Below are 19,321 nucleotides of genomic sequence, written 5' to 3'. Positions count from 1 at the left end.
GACTGTTACTGCCTGTAGCTCCCTCAGACAGGTTCTTAACATGCCAGCTCTGAAAGTGGTGGGGTCCTTTGGGTTTTTACTGGGATCCTTGGTTCATGAACTGCAGCTCCTGTACTCTGTACACTTGACAGCAGAATCTACACCATGTCTACCACTTATCTTTCTAAACCCTGCAAGAAAATTCTAGTTTTCTGGGCATTTAGTTGCTAGTTTGATCCAGACCTGAAATTATTGGTTCTAGAATTAATTCATCCACTAGAATTTTTCTGGATCCTGATCATTTGGTGAAGAGACAAATTCTGGGCTGAACCAGAACAGACCAGAAACCTGAATGTCGGGACCTTGAACTTTCTGGGGTTCTGAGCAGTCTACCTCCAGCCCTGGTGACCCCTAATGTCCAGAATGGCTCAGACATCCTCACTCTCAGCATACTCCCAGGTTACCCTCCTTCCCCATCCTTCCTCAAGAAATGTATAAATCAGCACTCGGGAGGCTGAGGCAGGACGGTCACCACGAGCACAAGGCCAGCCTCAGGACTTGTAAAAACGATCTGTGCCCCCTGACTTCACACACGTTCCACTGTGCCCCAGAAAGGGAAGGAGGAAGGCATCCTGTCTACTGGTCTGAGTGTCTCAAAAAACAACAGAAGAGAGGAAAGGAGGGAAAAAGACAGGGAGGGAGGAGAAGGGGGGAAAAAAGGAAACACTTCAGTCAGTCCAACAGCTTTACTTAACATTATGAGATCTCAGTCCTGGGCACACACTGCAATCACTTGGGATACATGAAAGCACTTATAGCAGGGCTGTCCCAGACCTCTGGGCAAGAGGGGAAGCCTCAGGTCCTAAGATAGTCACAGAAATGGGAAGGCTTTCAGCAGACACTGAGTGTGGTATGTAGTTTCTGTGCTCCAGAAGTTCACAGTGTAGACAGAGATAGAGTCACATACTTCAAAGCCAGCAGCCTGGGAAATGGTGGCTGAGGCTGAGAGCCCTGCAGGATGTGGACAAGGGTCAAGACAGTCTATGGATGTGACTGTGCGTCTTGCTTTTGCAGTTCTGGCGCTATGGAGACTGGGTAGATGTGGTCATTGATGACTGTCTGCCAACATACAACAATCAACTTGTTTTCACCAAATCCAACCACCGCAATGAATTCTGGAGTGCTCTGCTGGAGAAAGCTTATGCTAAGTAAGGTGACGGTGGTCAGGATGGGAGACTTCAGGCGGGGTTGCGGATTTGAGGATTCAGCCAAAGTCTCGCTCACATTGGGCTAGGCATGTGTGTACATGCTTGTGTGTAGTGTGGGAGTTCAGCATGCTGAGTCAGCCTGAGTGCAAGCAGGTCCAAGCGGTAGGAGCCCTATCTAAAGATCATAAAGTTAATGAGAAGAAATAGAGTTGTGTGTCATAAAGCAGCAGCTTCCCAAAGCAACTCTTTGATCCCACCTTCCTGGTGACTTCCATCTTCCACCTTCCACTGCATCTCACTGCATCTCTGGAGCTCAGCCAAGCTGTCTCTTACCTTTGACCCCAACCCTTCCCCACCCCCACCCCATCCCCACTTACCCACCCTCACCCTCCCAGCCTCCCACCCCTCACCCCCAACCATGCTGCTAGGCTTAGCAGCAGACAGTGGAAGAGTACCTTGGGGGAGTGGGGACAGGACGGTGGGTGACAATGCTTCTGGCTCTCTGTGGCCTTGCGTTACTTAGGGGAGCATCCTTCTTGGGACTCCCAGACTCCAGACTGGCTTTTGTCCCCTCTCCAAGGCTCCACGGTTCCTATGAAGCTCTAAAAGGTGGGAACACCACCGAGGCCATGGAGGACTTCACAGGAGGGGTGACAGAGTTTTTTGAGATCAAGGATGCTCCCAGTGATATGTACAAGATCATGAGGAAAGCCATCGAGAGAGGGTCCCTCATGGGCTGCTCCATTGATGTAAGTCTGGCTCCTGGGAAGCCTTCTGCTTTTAATGACACACAGCTTCCTTTTGGGATAGGGTGAATGTTTCGTTTTAAGACGCAAGAGCCAGATGGTACAGTGGCTCATTGGTAAAGAAACATGCTTCTAAACTTGAGGGTCTAAGTCTGATCCTTGGGATCCCCATGGCAGAAAGAGAATGGACCCCCACAACTTGTCATTTGACTTCTGCATGTATCCCCACCTCATGCTAAATAAAAAATAGGAACTACCAACAATTCCAGCGATTTAGAAGTTGAGGCAGGAAGATGGTTATTTCTGGGCTGACCTGGGATGAATACTGAGATCCTGCTTTTTAAAAAAGGGGGATCTTGACTTTAAAAATGGCAGTTTTTCAAGGGAAATGTATTTCTGGGGGTTCTCAATAAAAAGACTAAGCAATGACATTCAGGTAGAAATAGGTCTAGAGAAACCACCAGCAGGCAGGCCTCGTCTGTCCAGACTACTCAGCCCAAGCAAGCCCCCCAAACCAACCACATGGCTGGCTGTGGACCTAGGCCCACCGTTTCCCTTAGAAAGGGCTAGTGAGCTAGTCGTTCCCTAGCCACTGAGCTTTGTGCTGCTGTCTAGACAGTCGCCGAGTCCCTCTCTCAGTGCACCAAGGTGATAGGAACTGAGCCGGGAATGAGGAGAGGACCCACTATGCCCACCATGCCCTGGGCTCCCCTAGGGCTATTTAGAGATTAGCAGTCTGGGAGCTCCTTTTGAGAGGAAAGGGTGGGACACGCTTTCTCTCCCAGCACTCCCCTGGGTAGGAAGGCTTGGTTGTCAGTCAGCGTCAGCGTAAGCCACATAGGAGCTTTTCGCTATCGCTCTCCTGCATCTTTTCTGTATTTGTGCCCTGTTGATATCCCCTCTTTTGCTGTCTGTCTCTCCCTTCTCCTGTCGCCTTCCCTTCCCTCCCTCCCTTGTTTCTTCCCTTTCCTTTTCCTGGATCCTCCACTTTCCTTCCCATCGGGCCTCAGGATGGCACGAACATGACTTACGGAACCTCTCCTTCTGGTCTGAACATGGGGGAGTTGATTGCGCGGATGGTGAGAAATATGGATAAGTCGCTGCTCAGAGACTCAGACCTCGACCCCAGGGGCTCAGATGACAGACCATCAAGGGTGTGTACATCTCCAGCTGTCAAAACTGACTACATGTCCCATCCTGAAGTCAACTCCCAGAGCAGCCAGTGCGCAGAACAAGTTCCCTCCCCTTTGTTCACTCTCCCATAAGGACCGGAGGACCCCTGCCCTACAGGGCTTACTTACATCCTCCTTCCTGGGAAGCACACATGCTTACCGAAGGACCGATTCATACAAAAGCAAAACAAAACAAAACAAGCAAACAAAACACAGAGGAAAATTAATAGCCTGTATTTTCCCATATAGCATTTGGTATATGATCTTTCTAGGAATATACTTAAACCATATTTTTGTTCTTAAAATCGTGTCTTATGTTACATCTTTGCAACCTACTTTTTCTTTCTTTTTTTGTCAGATTCGTATTTTTTAAATGCAACTAAGTATTCTTTTATAATCATATTCTAATGTGCAAATATTTTATAATTTGCTTACTAGTATTCTGTTATGGAAAAGTTAGAGGGCTTTTTAAAGTCTCTTTTCAAAAGTGCTATAATAAGCATTTCACTAGAGATATCTTTATACACACATACAGTGACTACATATATACACATCCATAAGACTACATCCCAAGAGTAAAACTGCTGGGTCAAAATGATGGGCTGTGTAGAGCCAAAGTCATCTCGGGTAGCCTCCAAGGAATAACATGAAGGCCACTGAGTGTCCTGCCCTAGTCAGGGTCAAATGAGGAATGAAATCTAAGAGACTAAGATACATAGTTCCAGGCTCATCTACACCCATTACCCTGAAGAAGGCTTCAGGAATCAAACCCATGTGATACTCAGAAGCTGCTGTTACTAGGCCCCTGGTGCTGGAAGCCTGTGGAGCACTCATGGGCCTTACTGATCTACCCTTCTGCTGAAGAACCCACAAGACTACAATTTGAGTGGAGACAGCTCTTCCTGTGCTCAGGTGTAGTCATGTCACAGCAGGGAATCATCCAGTATTCCCAGTACTGGGAGTCAGGACAGAGTTTTCTTGACTTTCATGTTCTAGGAAAATGTGAGGGAGGTGAGGTGATGTCAAGAGAAAAGTGTAGATCTATAGGTTTTATTGAACTCCCTTTCTCAATTCCTTTTTTGCGGAATAGTCAGCTCAGCAGAATGACCCCAGATGTCCCCTCTGCTCCTCTGAGGGGGTCTAGAAAGGATGAACACATTCTTTCACTCACCTTCTATCCAGCACCCACCTTGCACTCTGGCAGTCAGCTAGGGGCCTGGGGATGCATCTTCCTGTTGCTCTTGAAAAAGTAGTGAGGGTCTGATCTTGGCTGTAAGGCATTCTGTCAGGGAAGGGAGCCATCCTTAGTCTGTGATAACTCAGAACTGAACTCAGGGCAGCAGAGCTTCTGCCCCCTAACTTCTGACAGGCTGCCTGGTTATTGCTCTGCAGACGATCGTTCCTGTGCAATATGAGACAAGAATGGCCTGTGGGCTGGTGAAAGGTCATGCCTATTCAGTCACTGGGCTGGAGGAGGTGAGTCTTGTGGAATCTGGTGGACATGGAAACACAGCTGAGTTGATCCCCTAAAGTCAGGACTTAACTTTCTGTGCCTCCTTCACCACTCAAAGAGTTTGCCAGTCAGGTCCAAGCTGGTTTCCTGGGGGTGGAGGGACCTATGGGACAAACTGGAGGAAGACAAGGGCACAGATGCTACTCAGTTCATCTGTGTGTGAAGTAAATGTACCTTATGTGATGTGTGTGTGGAGGTCAGAGGTCAGTACTGAATAATCCTTAGTGGTTCACCTTACTTTGAGGCAGGGTCTCTCACTGAGATGGGACCTAACCAATTGGTTAGACTGGTTGGCCAATGAGTTCTAGGCATCTACCCTGCCCAAAATCTGGGGTTACAGACATGCTTGCTGAGCCTCCCCCTATACCCTCTTCCCGGGTGCTTGGGATCCAGACTTGGATCTCTAACTCCAGCAAGATATTCACCAGCTGAGTCATTTCCCTGGTCCCTTTCTTTGGTTTTAATGCCCAAAATAGGAATTTTTCTAACATTTCCAAGAAACAACTAGATATACTGCTTTTGTCCTACAAAGTTGGATTTGTGAGTTGCCTTGTTTCCTGTTCTCTCATGTTCATTTTCAATATTTTGCTTCCTGTGGGGTTTCCGAAGACTCCTAGGTCATTTCCCAGGCTGGAACATTGTGAGGCTGTAACATTCAGTTGGGCTGAGTTTGCGTCTGCAACTCCCACTTCATGACAAAGGAGAATGAAGCTTTTTTTTTTTTTTTTTTTTTTTTTTTGAGACAGGGTTTCTCTGCGTAAGAGCTCTGGCTGTCCTGGAACTTGTTTTGTAGTCCAGGCTGGCCTGGAATTCACAGATAACTGCCTGCCTCTGCCTCCTGAGAGCTAGGATTAAAAGCATACACCCAGCAGGCATCTTTTTCTAATTGGTCCATCTAGAGCAGGCATTTGATGTTGAGCAAGCAAGAGTCTTTTTAAAATCTCACACAGAGGGCTGGTGAGGTGACTTGGTTGGTAAAAGCACTTATTGTGCAAGTCTGAAGACTTGAGTTCAAACCTGGAACCCACCATAGACGGAAAGGACTGACTACAGAAAGTTGTTGTCTGATGTCCACATGTGCACTGAGACACATGCACACTCCCCTCACATCGCACACATACATGCACACACATGGGTGAACATGTGCATAATAAAAGTAGGAGCTGGAGAGGTGGCTCAGAAGTAAAAAGCACTGGCTGCTCTTCCAGAGGATCTAGGTTTGGTTCTCAGCACCATCAGGCAGCTCACAACTGTCTGTAACTCTAGTTCCAGGGGATCTGACAACCTCTGGCCTGCTCAAGCACATGCAGGCATGTGGTGCATATAACTCATGCATCCATATAAAGAAAAATAATAATAAAAGAGAAATAAAGGAAAGCCTGCGCATAAATACTTAATATATTTCTAGAGCCTTACCATAAGTGCTTATCCCCTCCACCAACACGTACAATGGCCAGACTCCTTACCCGGTCAGTGAGCTTTTCTGGTTTATCCACCTGGCCAGGGACAGGCAGTCATCTCTCATACTGGATTCTCTCAACTATCACCCCAGCCCTCAGAGCAAGTCAGACACCCATCTTTCCAGACTTGCTCCAGAGCTGCAGAGCGTTGTCTCTTTGCCCCAGGCCCTGTTCAAAGGTGAGAAGGTGAAGCTGGTGCGGCTACGGAACCCCTGGGGCCAGGTGGAGTGGAACGGCTCTTGGAGTGATGGGTAGGTGAAGCAGACCTTGGAGCATCAGAGCCTGGGGCCACACTGGGTTGGGTACCAAACCGCGAGAGTACTGTTGATACTGGTGCAACATCACCCTCAAACCAGTGACCTCCAAAGAAGGGTACAGGTGTGGGCTCCCCAAAAGGGCTAGGGGTGGAAACAAGAGACAGCCAGGGGCTCAGTGAGCATAATGATGACTATAGACTTGGAAGGAATGATTTTTCTTTTTCTTCTTGGGTTTTCAAGACAGTATTTCTCTGTGTAGTCCTGGAATTTACTCTGTAGGCTGCCCTTGAACTCTAGATCCACCTGCCTCTGCCTCCTGAGTGCTGGGATCAAAGGCATACACCACCACTGCCCAGGAAAGGAATGTGTCTAGAAGAGTCTCAGTGCAGGGTTCTGGGCTAAATAGGCAATTACCCTCTTAGTGTCTCTTTGCCTCATCTGTAAAATGGAAGCAGTACCAGCTCTTTCCAGGAGCTTATAAGGAGTCTGTATGACAACTAGGGAAGATGTTCAATTGAGACTATGATGTCCTCTGGCTGGAGGGATAGCTCAGCCATTAAAGGCTAGGCTCACAACCATAAATATAAGAGAATACTATGTCTCTCCCTCCTTTAATGTCCACACTCGAAGTCTCATGAAGGAATTTTACTGCTTACCTCTGAAAAGAACAGACTGAGGACAAGAAGACAACCACCATAGAGGAGTCATCAAAGGCTCCAGAACAAGCCCCTCTAGGGTGCTCTCAGTCACTGAGGCCAGGCTGTCCATTCTAAATGTCAAGCAGCCCCTTGTGTTTGAACAGTAAGACTCAACAGTGGAAAGGCCCACACCCAGGCCTGTGTGGCTGTGTTCTTACAGACTTCTACATGCACCATAGTGGTACATGGTCACTCCAGGTTCTTCCAGTCACACATTCACTCACTTAGCAAGTGTTTATTGACCACCCACTAACAAGGAGGCATTGGGCTAAACTCCGATTCTAGTCTGTGAACCGGTCACCTCTCAGTAGACCCACGAGATGCTGATGGTGAGCTTGCTGCCTCCTACATTCATGTCATTCCTATCCCTTCACTCATCCAAGTGGCAATTCCCTTCTTGGAGCTGACTATATGCTCCCGGGATGGGATACTTGGAAGTAGAGCTGTATGAACGGTGCTCTGTGCTTCAGAAGGCCCTCCAAGCCCCATCATTGTCTCTTCCGCTAGCCCAAGTCACCTGCAATGACCTTGCTGTGTTTTCCAGACTAACCCAGTGACTTAACACACTTCCTGCTGATTCCTCTCTTGCAGGAGCTGCTGAATGGGGGCCATGTCTCCCAGCAATCTCCACTTCGGTTCCAGGGCACCCTGACTCCAAGCACATTCTGAACCCCATTTAGCTTAATTCTAACTCAGGAATCCTGAGACACAAATGTGCTTACTTCCTCGCTCTGGATGTTAAAGCACCCAGTCTTAGAAATACTGTCCTGCTGTTTCCTGGCTGGAAAGAAGAGCCACTTATTTACATGCTTAGCAACTCAGCGGGAAACCAAGCTAGCGGTTTTGATGTTATCCCATGCACTCATCATAGTTCCTGTGTAGATGATGTAATATTTCCCTTTTGTAGCCAAGGAAATTGAAGCTGGCAGATCAAGTGACAACATGTCTAAGATACACAGCTGTCTGTCATCAAAAGAGAATCCCAGTTTGCCTATTTGCAGAATCGAGCTCTTAATATGGAGGCTAGAAGATTCAGACAGAGACCCTGATGCCCTTGTGAATCCATTCAGGAGTTTGATCTTAGTATTGAAGATGGCAGGAAATGATTACAGGCCTGCCCACTGAGAGTAGTAGCTCAGAGCTGTGTTTTGATGACTCCTACTGGCTGTGGTCTGGATGCAGACTTCTCCAACTTAGCATTTCTCTGATCCTCTGTCCCATCCCACATTAGGCCTCCCCTTCTTCCTCTTCCTTCCTTAATCCCTCCATTTTCCTACCAGTTGGAAGGACTGGAGCTTTGTGGACAAAGACGAAAAGGCCCGTCTACAACACCAGGTCACTGAAGATGGAGAGTTCTGGTAAGTTCATGATCCAGGCAGGGAAGTGAACCCTTGGTTCCCAATCAGAAGCCACCGGGTTCCATGTGGACTCTGTTTTCCCACTTGAACTTGAGGCCAAGCAAAGATGAAGTCTGCAAAGAGATTGCCAGGTCATAGCAATGACTGAGCTCAGGCCAGCACACAGCAACTCTTGTTACAGCTCCCCTTGTATATTGGCTCTGACACATCTTTCTTCTGAGTCAAGAGGCTTTTCTTACCGGATGCTCAATAACACCCTGTTATGAGCATGTTTTCCCTGCCGGCCTGGTTCTACAGCCGCACCAGCCCCAAATAACACACAGAGACGCTATATTATATATAAAACTGTTGGCCAGTTAATAGTGTTTCTTATTGGCTGGTTCTATCTTAAATATTAACCCATTTCTATTAATCTAAATATTTCCATGTGATCTTATCTTACTGGAGAGAGGAGCCAGACCTCTGTTCTCTCAAGTCCTACATGTTGAATCTCTTCCTACCTCTCCCTGAAACCTCCTTGTCTCCTCGTCCCGCCTACCTTGCTCTCCTATTGGCCAACAGGGCTTTATTCATTAACCAGTAAGAGAAACATATTTACAGAATGACATCTCCCATCACCACCCTTATTTGGTAAGGTAAGCCTTCTGAATCCCAGCTGACAGGAGTACCCCTTAAACGCCTATGGTTCCCTCAAAACCCAGATGCATTTATTTGTGATGTCATTGGCCTTAAAAGTATCTTTCCCCAAATGATATCTCTTTTTCCTGTACCTAAAATGTGCCTGGCAACAGTGAAACACACAGTAACATGTTGGAAAATGATTTTCCATCCAGCCCTCTCTCATCAAAGACAAATGAGGAGTCATCACTGTAAGACATAGTGATAGTTTGGGGTCAATATGTCAGAAGTGGCAGTGCCAGGCATACACCTATAAGTTCACCACTCAGGCGACAGTCAGGAAGATAGAGAGTTCAAGGTCAACCTAGACTACACCATGAAATTCTGTCTCTCAAAAGCAAATGCGCAAACAAATGGACAATGCCAGGATCTTTTGGGTCTTTATAGGGCTGTATTAGCCCCTGAATCTTCCCTTGCACAGCCTGTGTGAGTCTCTTCTCTTTCAATCTCTCAGGATGTCATATGATGACTTTGTCTACCATTTCACAAAGCTGGAGATCTGTAACCTCACAGCTGACGCCCTGGAGTCTGACAAGCTGCAGACCTGGACAGTGTCCGTAAACGAGGGCCGCTGGGTGAGGGGCTGTTCTGCTGGAGGCTGCCGCAACTTCCCAGGTGGGAGACACTTGGGATGGGGGAAGGGCCTGGGTACTTCTCATTCTAGGTAGAATAGTATTAACTGTCACTTACCAAGTCTGGACTAAGCTTAAGGCATACACTGTCTCATTAAATTCTCCTCATTTAAGGAAGGGAACAGCCATGCTGGGGAATCTCCAAGAAGGACCTAGCTGGTAGCAACTCCCTGGTACATTTGTGCTAATAAAGGTTGAAGTAGGAGACTGTCAGAACATGACAATCGTGTTGTAGGTATCCTCGAGGACCTGGGAGGTACTGACTGCAGTAACCCATGGCAGAAATGCTGGGCCTGACCAAATCAGTGGCTTCAGAGATGGAGAGAATTCAGATTTAGGGAAGGAATAATGAATGACACCAAGGGTCCCAGAACAATGACCTAAGTGGATGAGTCAGTATTGTAAATATAAGCTGCACAAAACAAAGGTTTGTGTGTTAGTTTTGTTGTTGTTGTTTTGTTTTGTTTTGTTTTTTTTAGATGGTTGGTTGTAAAGATATAGGAAAAGGACTTCAGTTTATCACATGAAAAGTTTGAAGTACCCATTGAATACCAAGAAAAAGATTTGTAATAGAGAACTGACGTCATCTACATTTTAGAGTAGACTTGGTCATATGTTAAAAACTCAATTAACAGGATAGAGAGATGGTTCAGCATATAAAGAGCTTGCCTGATAAACGAAGCCTTGGATCCCCAGAACCCACATAAAAGTCAAGCACAGTGGCCTGGTGATGGGGCACACGCCCTTAATCCCAGCACTTGGGAGGCAGAGTTCAAGGCCAGCCTGGTCTACAGAGCTACAAAAGAAAACCTGTCTCAAAATAAAAACAAAACAAAACAAAAAAAAAAACAGGCACAGTAAGTAGTGTGTCTATACCCCCCGACCCCCGCACCATGATCTACAGTAAGATGGGAAATGGAGACAAGAGAATTCCTAGAAGCTCAGACCCTCAAACAAGGTGGAAGGAGAGGACTGCTGCTCCAGGATGCCCTTTGACCTCCACACCTTCATGCATACACCACAGCATGAATGCACCTGCTTTCACACCTACACATCACACACACAGAACACTCATAAGTGTTTTATGATGAAAATAAAAAGTAAATAAATCAGAGGAAACAGGTAGTGGGGGGGGGGATTAAACGAGAAACCAAGCTAAGATATGTAGCTCAGGAGTCATTGGAATGTAGGGGTCAGTTAGAAAGTAGCAATCATGCCTGGAAATGGTAGCGAATGCCTTTAATCCCAGAACTCAGGAGGAAGGGGCAGGCTGATCTCTGAATTTAACAAGGCAGGGTTTCTCTGTGTAGCTATTCTAGAACTCACTCTGTAGGCCTTGTTAAAGAAGGAGGAGGAAGAGGAGAAAGCAGAAGTCTCCCCCTCTCTCTCTCTCACACACACACACACATACACACACACACACACATATACACAGTGAGATACCTAGGCAAATTGATGAATATTTTGATGTTATACTTGTCAATCTTGAGAATTCCATTTATACAAACAAGTAGCACAAAATGGCAGCAGTAACTTTAGGGCCATTTCAGAGATGCCTAGGAGTTTTGTCTTAATTCTAAGTCAAAATCTATTTAATGGGGGCTGGATAGATGGCTCAGTGGTAAAGAGCCTTATTGCTCTTGCAGAGAACCAAGTTTCAGTTCCCAGCTCCCACATGTCTGTCTTCTTCTGACCTCCATATGCACCAGGCATGCATGTGGAACACAAACATTCATACAGGCAAAACATTCATGCATATATAAATAAAAATCTTCAAGTCACCCCTCACAAAGGGGACCTAGGATTCAGGTCCTTGTCTCCTTTTCCTTCCTGCCTTTTCCCATATCTGAATGTGCATTTCCTCTGGTGTGGGGCACAGACACTTTCTGGACCAACCCACAGTACCGTCTAAAGCTCCTGGAGGAGGACGATGACCCTGATGACTCTGAGGTCATCTGCAGCTTCCTGGTGGCCCTGATGCAGAAGAATCGGCGAAAGGACCGGAAGCTGGGAGCCAACCTCTTCACCATCGGCTTCGCGATCTACGAGGTATGAAGACTCCTCCAGCTCCAGCACAGGAGACACGTCTTCCCATGAGGAGAATTTGGAGTCTTCAGCTTGGTCCTCAGGCTTTTCCGGTCTTCAGTGACCACCAGGGCTCCTGCTCTCAGGCCCACACGTTTGCCACGGGTGCAGTGGGTAGGACTGGGGCTGGCAGGGTAGCAGCAGGAGCTGGAGTCCACAGCCTCTCTAGTTGCCAGCGTTCCTTTCTGCTGACCCTGTACCCCATTCACAGCAGAGGTGTTGTTTTTCTACTTTGCTTCCAGGTTCCCAAAGAGGTATAGCAGTGGCAGCGGCCGGCGGTGGTGTGAGCATTCCTCGGGGGTCCTAAATCTGTCTGTGGCTCCCCGAGAAGCTTCCTGGTAGGGTTGATGAGCAAGGCTGAAGGAGGGTACCAGACCCCATGATGTGCATTTTCTCCCTTCCGCCAGGATACCCTGCCCATCAAACACACAAACCTCCCCACACCCATTTTTCCACGCTTGTGCAAGTATACACTCACAGAGGCAGACACGTTCTGAAGGTGGCTGCTTTCTAGCACAGGGGAATCACCTCCCTCAGAACCCAGTCAAGGTCCTTCCCCATCTTTGAGGCACTTGCCAACCCGAGGGATTTGGAACTGAGGATCATTAGTCTGGTGAGTGGTCCTGTCTAGGGGAAGTATAGACCTGACCTTCATTTCTGAATCACAAGAAAGGGAGGGGAAGTGAGATCCGGAATGTTGGACAATCGGAGGCCTTAGGGATTGGAAGTAGGCAGGTGGAGACTGAGAAATGAATGACCAATGAGTTAGGAAGGAGCCCTTGGAGGGGACTGAGTAAGTCCAGGCAACCCTCCCAAGGAGCTCAGGTGTCTCGGGTTCTTGTCCTCAGATGCACGGGAATAAGCAACACCTGCAGAAGGACTTCTTCTTGTACAATGCCTCTAAAGCCAGAAGCAAAACCTACATCAACATGCGGGAAGTGTCCCAGCGCTTCCGCCTGCCCCCCAGTGAGTACGTCATTGTACCTTCCACCTACGAGCCCCATCAGGAGGGGGAATTCATCCTCCGGGTCTTCTCTGAAAAGAGGAATCTCTCTGAGTGAGTACCAGTCTGACTTTCTCTACCTGCCCCTATGAGGTCACTCATTTGGCCTATCCTATAGCTCAGAGGCAGCTTTCAGTTTCCTTCAGGGCTCTTGGGACGGACCCACTGGCTTTTGCCATTCCCCTCTCCTGATCCGTTATTCCGTCCCCTTCACTGGCTTGATAACTTTCTGCAGCCCTGGCAATCAAACCCAGGGCACAGGCAAGCACTGTGTCGTGGCTTGTATCTTACTTTTTTGAGAGAAGGTTTAACTAAGTGTCCCAGGGTGGCCTTGAACTCACTCAGATTAGCCTCAAAACTTTGGTCCTCTGGTCCCAGCTCTAAGAAGTTACAGTTATAGCCTTGTGACACCAGAATAGCCCACGAAAATGTATTCACTCCATTCATCCTTCGGGTGTTTCTTGAACACCCATTCTAGGCAATGGGTTTAGTGAAGTGAATTAAACAGAAGCTTGCTACCTTCATGGAGCTTAACACTCTAAAGAAGATGGACAAGGAAACATTGTGACAGTTGAGATTTATAGAAATGACAGGCAGCAAATATAACGCACAGAGTAGGTATATGAGACATTGAGGGTGGTTGAAATGCAAGGGAAGCCAGCAAGGCTACATCTCCGCCTCTGGCCACAGATACACTGCTAGACTCTGACTCTCTGAGTTCTGTCCCTGGAAGAGATGCAGGGAAGAAGTAACTGCGTGGGAGCTCTGACAACAACAACATAGCCAGCCATGCTTTCCTGGGAATGGTGCTTACAGGGGCTGGTTCCTGGGTGAATGTGTAGTCCCAGGGTTTTTTGTTTGTTTGTTTTTTTTTTTTTAAGATTTAGTCTCACCTTGACCACCAATAAGCTATGTGACCTGAACAAATTTTTGGAGTGGTTCCTCCTTGGTTGGGGTAGGGGGAGGGTGTTGTCCAGAGGTATTGAGATACCTGAGTGCTTCCTGCTTGGTCTGGAGGTACCAAGACACCTGAGTGCTTCCTGCCTGGTCTGGGGCGGGGGTACCGAGATCCTCTGTGTTTGTATTTTTCACAGGGAAGCTGAGAACACAATCTCCGTGGATCGGCCAGTGGTAAGTGATTAGGTTCTTAAATATGAGACAATCTACGGGTTCACATTCCCAGCCAGGCAGGGGCAGGTGGTGGTGGGGAGAGTGGTTATGGGTAAGGGCAATTTGATGTATAGGGCAGAAGGAAAATGATTCTTCCATTGTAGAACTATTTGGTCAGTCAGAGGCTGGGGAGTGTGGAAGAGGGGGAAGTATTTTATCAATTAGAGGAAGGCAGCTGGACTTAGGATGCGATGACAATGGCAGCTAACATTGGGTTATGAGGTTGGATCACATCTGGTTTCTCACACAGAGAAAATGAAGTGTACTGGGCTCAGGACCCCAGGGTAGAAACCTGGGTCATTCACCTTCCACCTGGACAAGTTACAGAACCCCTCTGACTCAGTTTTCTACTCTGCAAAATGGGGATTATAACAATGTCTGGCCATACTTGTGGGGTTTAAATCAATAAGCTCTCACATGTGGAAAGCCTGGTGTATCATGTGCACCAAATGTTATTTCCAAGCATTTTTTACATGTGTGGTTTGCATCATTTTTCCAACATTCCAAGACATGGATGAGGATCAGCTTTTCACAAGAGGTGATGGCTTAGAAGGGTTAAATGGCTTCCTTGCATTTCCAGAGGCAGGAAGTGGCAGTCAGGGAGGCTAGGAACTCAAATTCAGATTCACCTACCTTCTGGCCTATAGAAGCACAGAATGTATGTGTATATGTGTGTTGTGTGTTTATCTGTGTGTGGTGTGAATCTGGTGTGGTGTGTGTATATATATGTGTGTGGTGTATGGTATATGTGTGTTGTGTATATATGAGTGGGTGGTATGGATGTGTGTGTTGGTGTGTATGTGTGTGGTGTATATGTGTATGTGTGTGATGTGTATCTGTATGAGGTGTATATGTGTGTGTGGTGTGTATTATATATGTGTGTGATGTGTATGTGTGTGTGTTGTGTGTATATGGGTGTGGTGTGGATGTGAGTGTAGTATGTGTGTGTAGTGTGTATATGTATGTACGTGTTGTGTATGTATGTGTGTATGTATATATATTTGTGTGTGTGTTGTGTGGCATATATGTGTATGTGTGGTATAAATGTGTATGTGATGTTTATATGTATGTGTGTGGTGTGTATATATATGTGTGTGTGGTGTGTATATCAGTGTGGTGTGTATATGTGTGTGTGTGCGTGGCTTGAAGATTCTTGGGTCTGCTGTAGAGCTTTGGGCTATTCTCAGTGAGTGTGACTTGAGCCAGAACAAAAGCCCCACTGCCTGCCTTTCATGCAGTGACTTCCATGATCACAATGCTGAGTCCATGCTAATGTGGGAGCCAGGTACCTTCCTAGCCATACATCTCATCTGCGTGTTAGGTGTCTTGCTCTTTCTCATCCTATGGATGCTGGGTCAGTGTAGAGTGTATATCAGGGCACTCAAGACTTCATGGACTAGGGGCATGCCATCCACAAGGCCCTTGATTCAACTCTAGCACTGCTTAGAAAGGGAAGGAGGGTGGGTTATAGGAGCTGGCATGTTACATGAGTACAGCAGGTCAATGTAGGGATTCTAATGTCCCTACAGAACTATCTTTGCCAGCAGCTTTCAAATGAAACTTGACTTCAGCATTGGAGGTACAACAGGGCTTAGCTGACTGTTGCCACAGGAAATAGAAGGGCCGTACAATTGCCAAACCTTCTGGTTTACAAAAGAAGCCCAAATCCTGGAAACCCATACTAAAACTCTCTATTAAAAACAAGATCTCTTAAAGCAAACTAATTTTCACTCAGGTTTGAGTGAGCCTTGTTTTGGTAACCAATTTTATTTTTAAAGGATTGGAAGGTCCTTTTCCTTCCCAGTAGATAGGCAGCTGGCGGGGGGGGGGGGTTAAAGACAGAGTTTCTCTGTGTATTGCCCTGGCTGTCCTGGAACTACCTTTGTGTGTAGACCAGGATGGCTTCAAATTCAGAGACCTACCTGCCTCTGTCTCCTGAGTGCTGGGATTAAAGGCATGCATAACTACCACCTTGCAAGCTGTCAGTTTCTTGGTGTGGAGGGAGAATGCTCTTCTCCTTTTGTCCTCCATGACCTTTAAAAAAATTTTTTTTATCTGTGTATGTGTATGTGGCTGCACAGACACACATGTGGAGGTCAGAGGACAAATTGTGACAATCCTTTTACCATGTGATTCCCAGGGGTCACACTTGGGTTGTCAAGCTTGGTGGCAAGTGCCTTTACCAGCTGAGCCATCTCATTGGCTTTCATACCCTTTTAAGCTCCGATTGATTACAGTATCTGGATCCTAGAGCCTTGAGCACTGGCTATCCTAGAAACCTGATTTTCACCTATTCCCCATTTACTGTTTCCCTTTCTATGCAGAAAAAGAAAAAAAATAAGGTAGGTATAACAGGGTGAGTGGGCAAGGTTCTGTGAATGTGTTTGTGTACATGTATGCATGTGTATGTACACATGTGCAACACGTGTGCATGTGTGTGTACATGTGTAGCATGTATAAGGTATGCTTCTTCCTTCTGTCCTTGGAGCCTCTGCTGGGCTGGCTACTCTTCCAGGTGCTTGTCATGTGTTACCTCAATCTCACAGTAATCCTAGGACAGCACTGGAGCCAGGTGGTCCCCCAGAGTCTGTGCTCTGAAACACCACAGCCATCAAACAAAGTTTGGTGTGGGTGCTTATGGTGGCCCTGGAGAATCTATCAAAGAGGTTCTAGCATGGGTGCTAGTCCAGACCAGAGGGAATGTGTACTATATGCAGTACTTGTAGCAACCCGTAACAACCCCCCACACCCCATAATAGCATCTACAAGGTAAGTACTGTTTGTGCTTTTTAAAAGTAGGGTTCACATTCAGAGAAGTGAAGCAATGTGCCCAAGGGCACACATCTAGCAGGTGGGGAGCCGGAACCAGTACCATATGTCTGCTCTGAGACCAGTCTCTTGTCCCTTACACTCCAAGGCCTGTGCTGTCAAGACTGCATGTGCGTCCATATATGGCTGGTCCCCTGCCCACTGGTCCCCTCAGACCATCACTTCTGCTTGTTAGAGATCTCCACAAGCTTCCTTTGCTTGGGCAAGAGCTGTTGTTTAGAGGAGCAAGCTGGGGTCTAAGGAGCCTCCTGGCGCCAAAGCTGGCAGAGCTGTTCTCCCATGTGTTCCCCAAGGGGACCTAAGCATCATGGGAGGACAGGCTGGTCAGGCTGCCTTTGTGGCTGAGACTGCTGACCTCATTTCATTCTCTGCACTTTGGCTCCAACCCTGCCGCTTCTACCACACCAACACAGGCATGGCATGGCGGCCACTGTCTACCCCTTGTAGTCTCTGCACTTGCATGAGCAGAACCTTAAAGTAACCCTTCTGTTGCTGTAACACCTTCAGTGTTTGCACAGTACAGTTTTACATTCACTAACTCACCTGGTCCCCACAAAAGCCCTACCAGAAGGAAAAGTCGGAGTTTATCAGCTCCATTAATGGATGAGTAAATGGTACTGAAGGTGTTTCTCACACGGGGTAAGGGGGGGGGTGGGAGAAAGCCACCAAACAATAGATGGTGACAGGCCCCTTGGGTACTGAGGGGCTGGAGCCCTGCTCTCTGCTAGGATGGCCTTGACCTTGTGGTTATTCCCTCTGCTGGGATTATAGTTGTATGCTACCTTGATGGGCCCGAAAAGCCTCACTTTTAATGGGTTTTACATTGAGTTTCTGGGGGGAATGAAACATTTGAAAAGTCACTACTGTATATCATATGCTTTCAGCATTCTTAGAATTTTTCTATTACTACTTTGTACTATCATGAGAAATGTGGTTGGTGTGATAAATATTGGACCTATTAACTTTATACAACACATTAATAATTTTTAGGAATATGAATAAAAGTGAGAAAGAACTGAGGTTCAAGCAGACATGGTATACTCAAGGCTAGCCTGGGCTACATAGTGAGATTCAGCCCCAAACAAAATCACACACGCACTCACGCACGCACACACGCACTCACACACGCACTCACACACACACTCACTGAGGACCGCAGAGACTTGGCATCTCTCCCCCAGTCACACAGCTTGTCAGTGCAGAGATGGAACTTGAATTGAGAGCTCCTGAGTGTGACCATTTCCTCTTCCACTGGACAAAGCTGCTCCAGGAGGGAGGCTGCCTTTTGTGCCTATTAGCCATTAATCCTTGCTTCCTTCCTGCCCACCCCATTTTCCTCCCCTCCCCTTCCCCAGCCCATCATCTTTGTTTCAGACAGAGCAAACAGCAACAAGGAGCTGGGTGTGGACCAGGAGGCAGAGGAGGGCAAAGACAAAGCAGGGCCCGATAAGCAAGGGGAAAACCCACAGGTTTCTGAGCATGCGCACGGATGGGGAGTGTAGCTCACAGTGGGGCTCTGCTATGCTCTAGGGATGCATGGGAGTTATGGCGACTCCCAGGGAGGGTCTCTTAAACATGGAGGGGTTTGGGATCGTCCCACTGACCTTTCCTCTCAACAAATTCCTTTGAACTTTAGGGTACTTCTTGGGTAAATGTCTTAGGGTTGCTGCCACCCCAAACTAGTCCTGGGATGAAAATGATAGGACCGCGCCTATGAAGCTTCTATGGGCAGGACGACAGCGCTCAGGAAGACAATGGCTGGGACAAGCGTGCTGGAGAGAGCTAGGCTGACCTGTCTTCAGTTCAGAGTTGTTGACAAGGGAGGAAAAAGGATGGTAGCAGAAAGAGAGAGGGAGAGGGAGAGAGAGGGAGGGAAAGGGAGAGAGAGAGTTGTCTGGCAGCAGCCATGGAGGTCTGCAGAACTCTGGGACCATGAACTCTACCCAGGAGTACTAACATAGTGGACTGGGGAGAGGGTCCTTAAAGGACTTGGCCACAGAGACAGAGGTGGCTAGAGGACCTAGTTAGAACAGTCAGGCTCAAAACACTAGGGAAAGTTCTATCTGGAGGAGAGTAGGTAGAAGGTCGAGGATGCTGTCTGCATGTTGCCATGGCACCTGTGTCCTGTGACCCGAGGTGCCAAGGCTGCTGAACATTGAGGATCCCCACTCAGGCTCAGCGGGTAGACAGAGAACACAAGCCTGTGCCAGCTCGTGTCGCTTTGTGGGGCAGTATGGGATTGAGGCCTGGGTTCCCATGAACCAGTCTCCTTTGTGTCCCAACAGGCACGGCCTGGCCACACAGACCAGGAGACTGAAGAGCAGCAACAGTTCCGGAATATCTTCAGGCAGATCGCAGGCGATGTACGTGTTTCTTTCCCTCCTAGCCCAGGGCTCCCAACTCAAGAGACTCACTGTCCAGCAGAGGTCATTTTGGTTTGGGAGAACCAGAGGACATGTGTCACATCACAGAAACTTATGCCTTTGGGTTCGGGACTAACACAACCATTGGTGGCTCACAGCCTTCTGGCTGT

At 47.5% G+C, this 19,321-nt stretch overlaps 1 protein-coding gene across 1 annotated transcript in view; it reads left to right on the top strand.

Annotated features, from left to right (window-relative positions):
• Nucleotides 1–19,321, top strand: part of Capn3 (calpain 3) — a 50,844-nt gene that overhangs the window by 28,606 nt on the left and 2,917 nt on the right. Inside the window, exons 4-17 of the mRNA XM_051183631.1 lie at nucleotides 1,054–1,187; nucleotides 1,768–1,936; nucleotides 2,944–3,087; nucleotides 4,498–4,581; nucleotides 6,244–6,329; nucleotides 8,314–8,391; nucleotides 9,524–9,684; nucleotides 11,581–11,750; nucleotides 12,029–12,040; nucleotides 12,635–12,843; nucleotides 13,884–13,920; nucleotides 16,284–16,301; nucleotides 18,144–18,257; nucleotides 19,074–19,151. Coding sequence (XP_051039588.1) covers nucleotides 1,054–1,187; nucleotides 1,768–1,936; nucleotides 2,944–3,087; nucleotides 4,498–4,581; nucleotides 6,244–6,329; nucleotides 8,314–8,391; nucleotides 9,524–9,684; nucleotides 11,581–11,750; nucleotides 12,029–12,040; nucleotides 12,635–12,843; nucleotides 13,884–13,920; nucleotides 16,284–16,301; nucleotides 18,144–18,257; nucleotides 19,074–19,151 — 1,494 coding nt within the window. The remainder of the gene's footprint in view (nucleotides 1–1,053; nucleotides 1,188–1,767; nucleotides 1,937–2,943; nucleotides 3,088–4,497; nucleotides 4,582–6,243; nucleotides 6,330–8,313; nucleotides 8,392–9,523; nucleotides 9,685–11,580; nucleotides 11,751–12,028; nucleotides 12,041–12,634; nucleotides 12,844–13,883; nucleotides 13,921–16,283; nucleotides 16,302–18,143; nucleotides 18,258–19,073; nucleotides 19,152–19,321) is intronic.

Source organism: Phodopus roborovskii, unplaced genomic scaffold, assembly GCF_943737965.1.
Source record: "Phodopus roborovskii unplaced genomic scaffold, PHOROB, whole genome shotgun sequence".
Taxonomy (NCBI): domain Eukaryota; kingdom Metazoa; phylum Chordata; class Mammalia; order Rodentia; family Cricetidae; genus Phodopus; species Phodopus roborovskii.
This window is presented reverse-complemented; position numbering and strand designations above follow the sequence as displayed.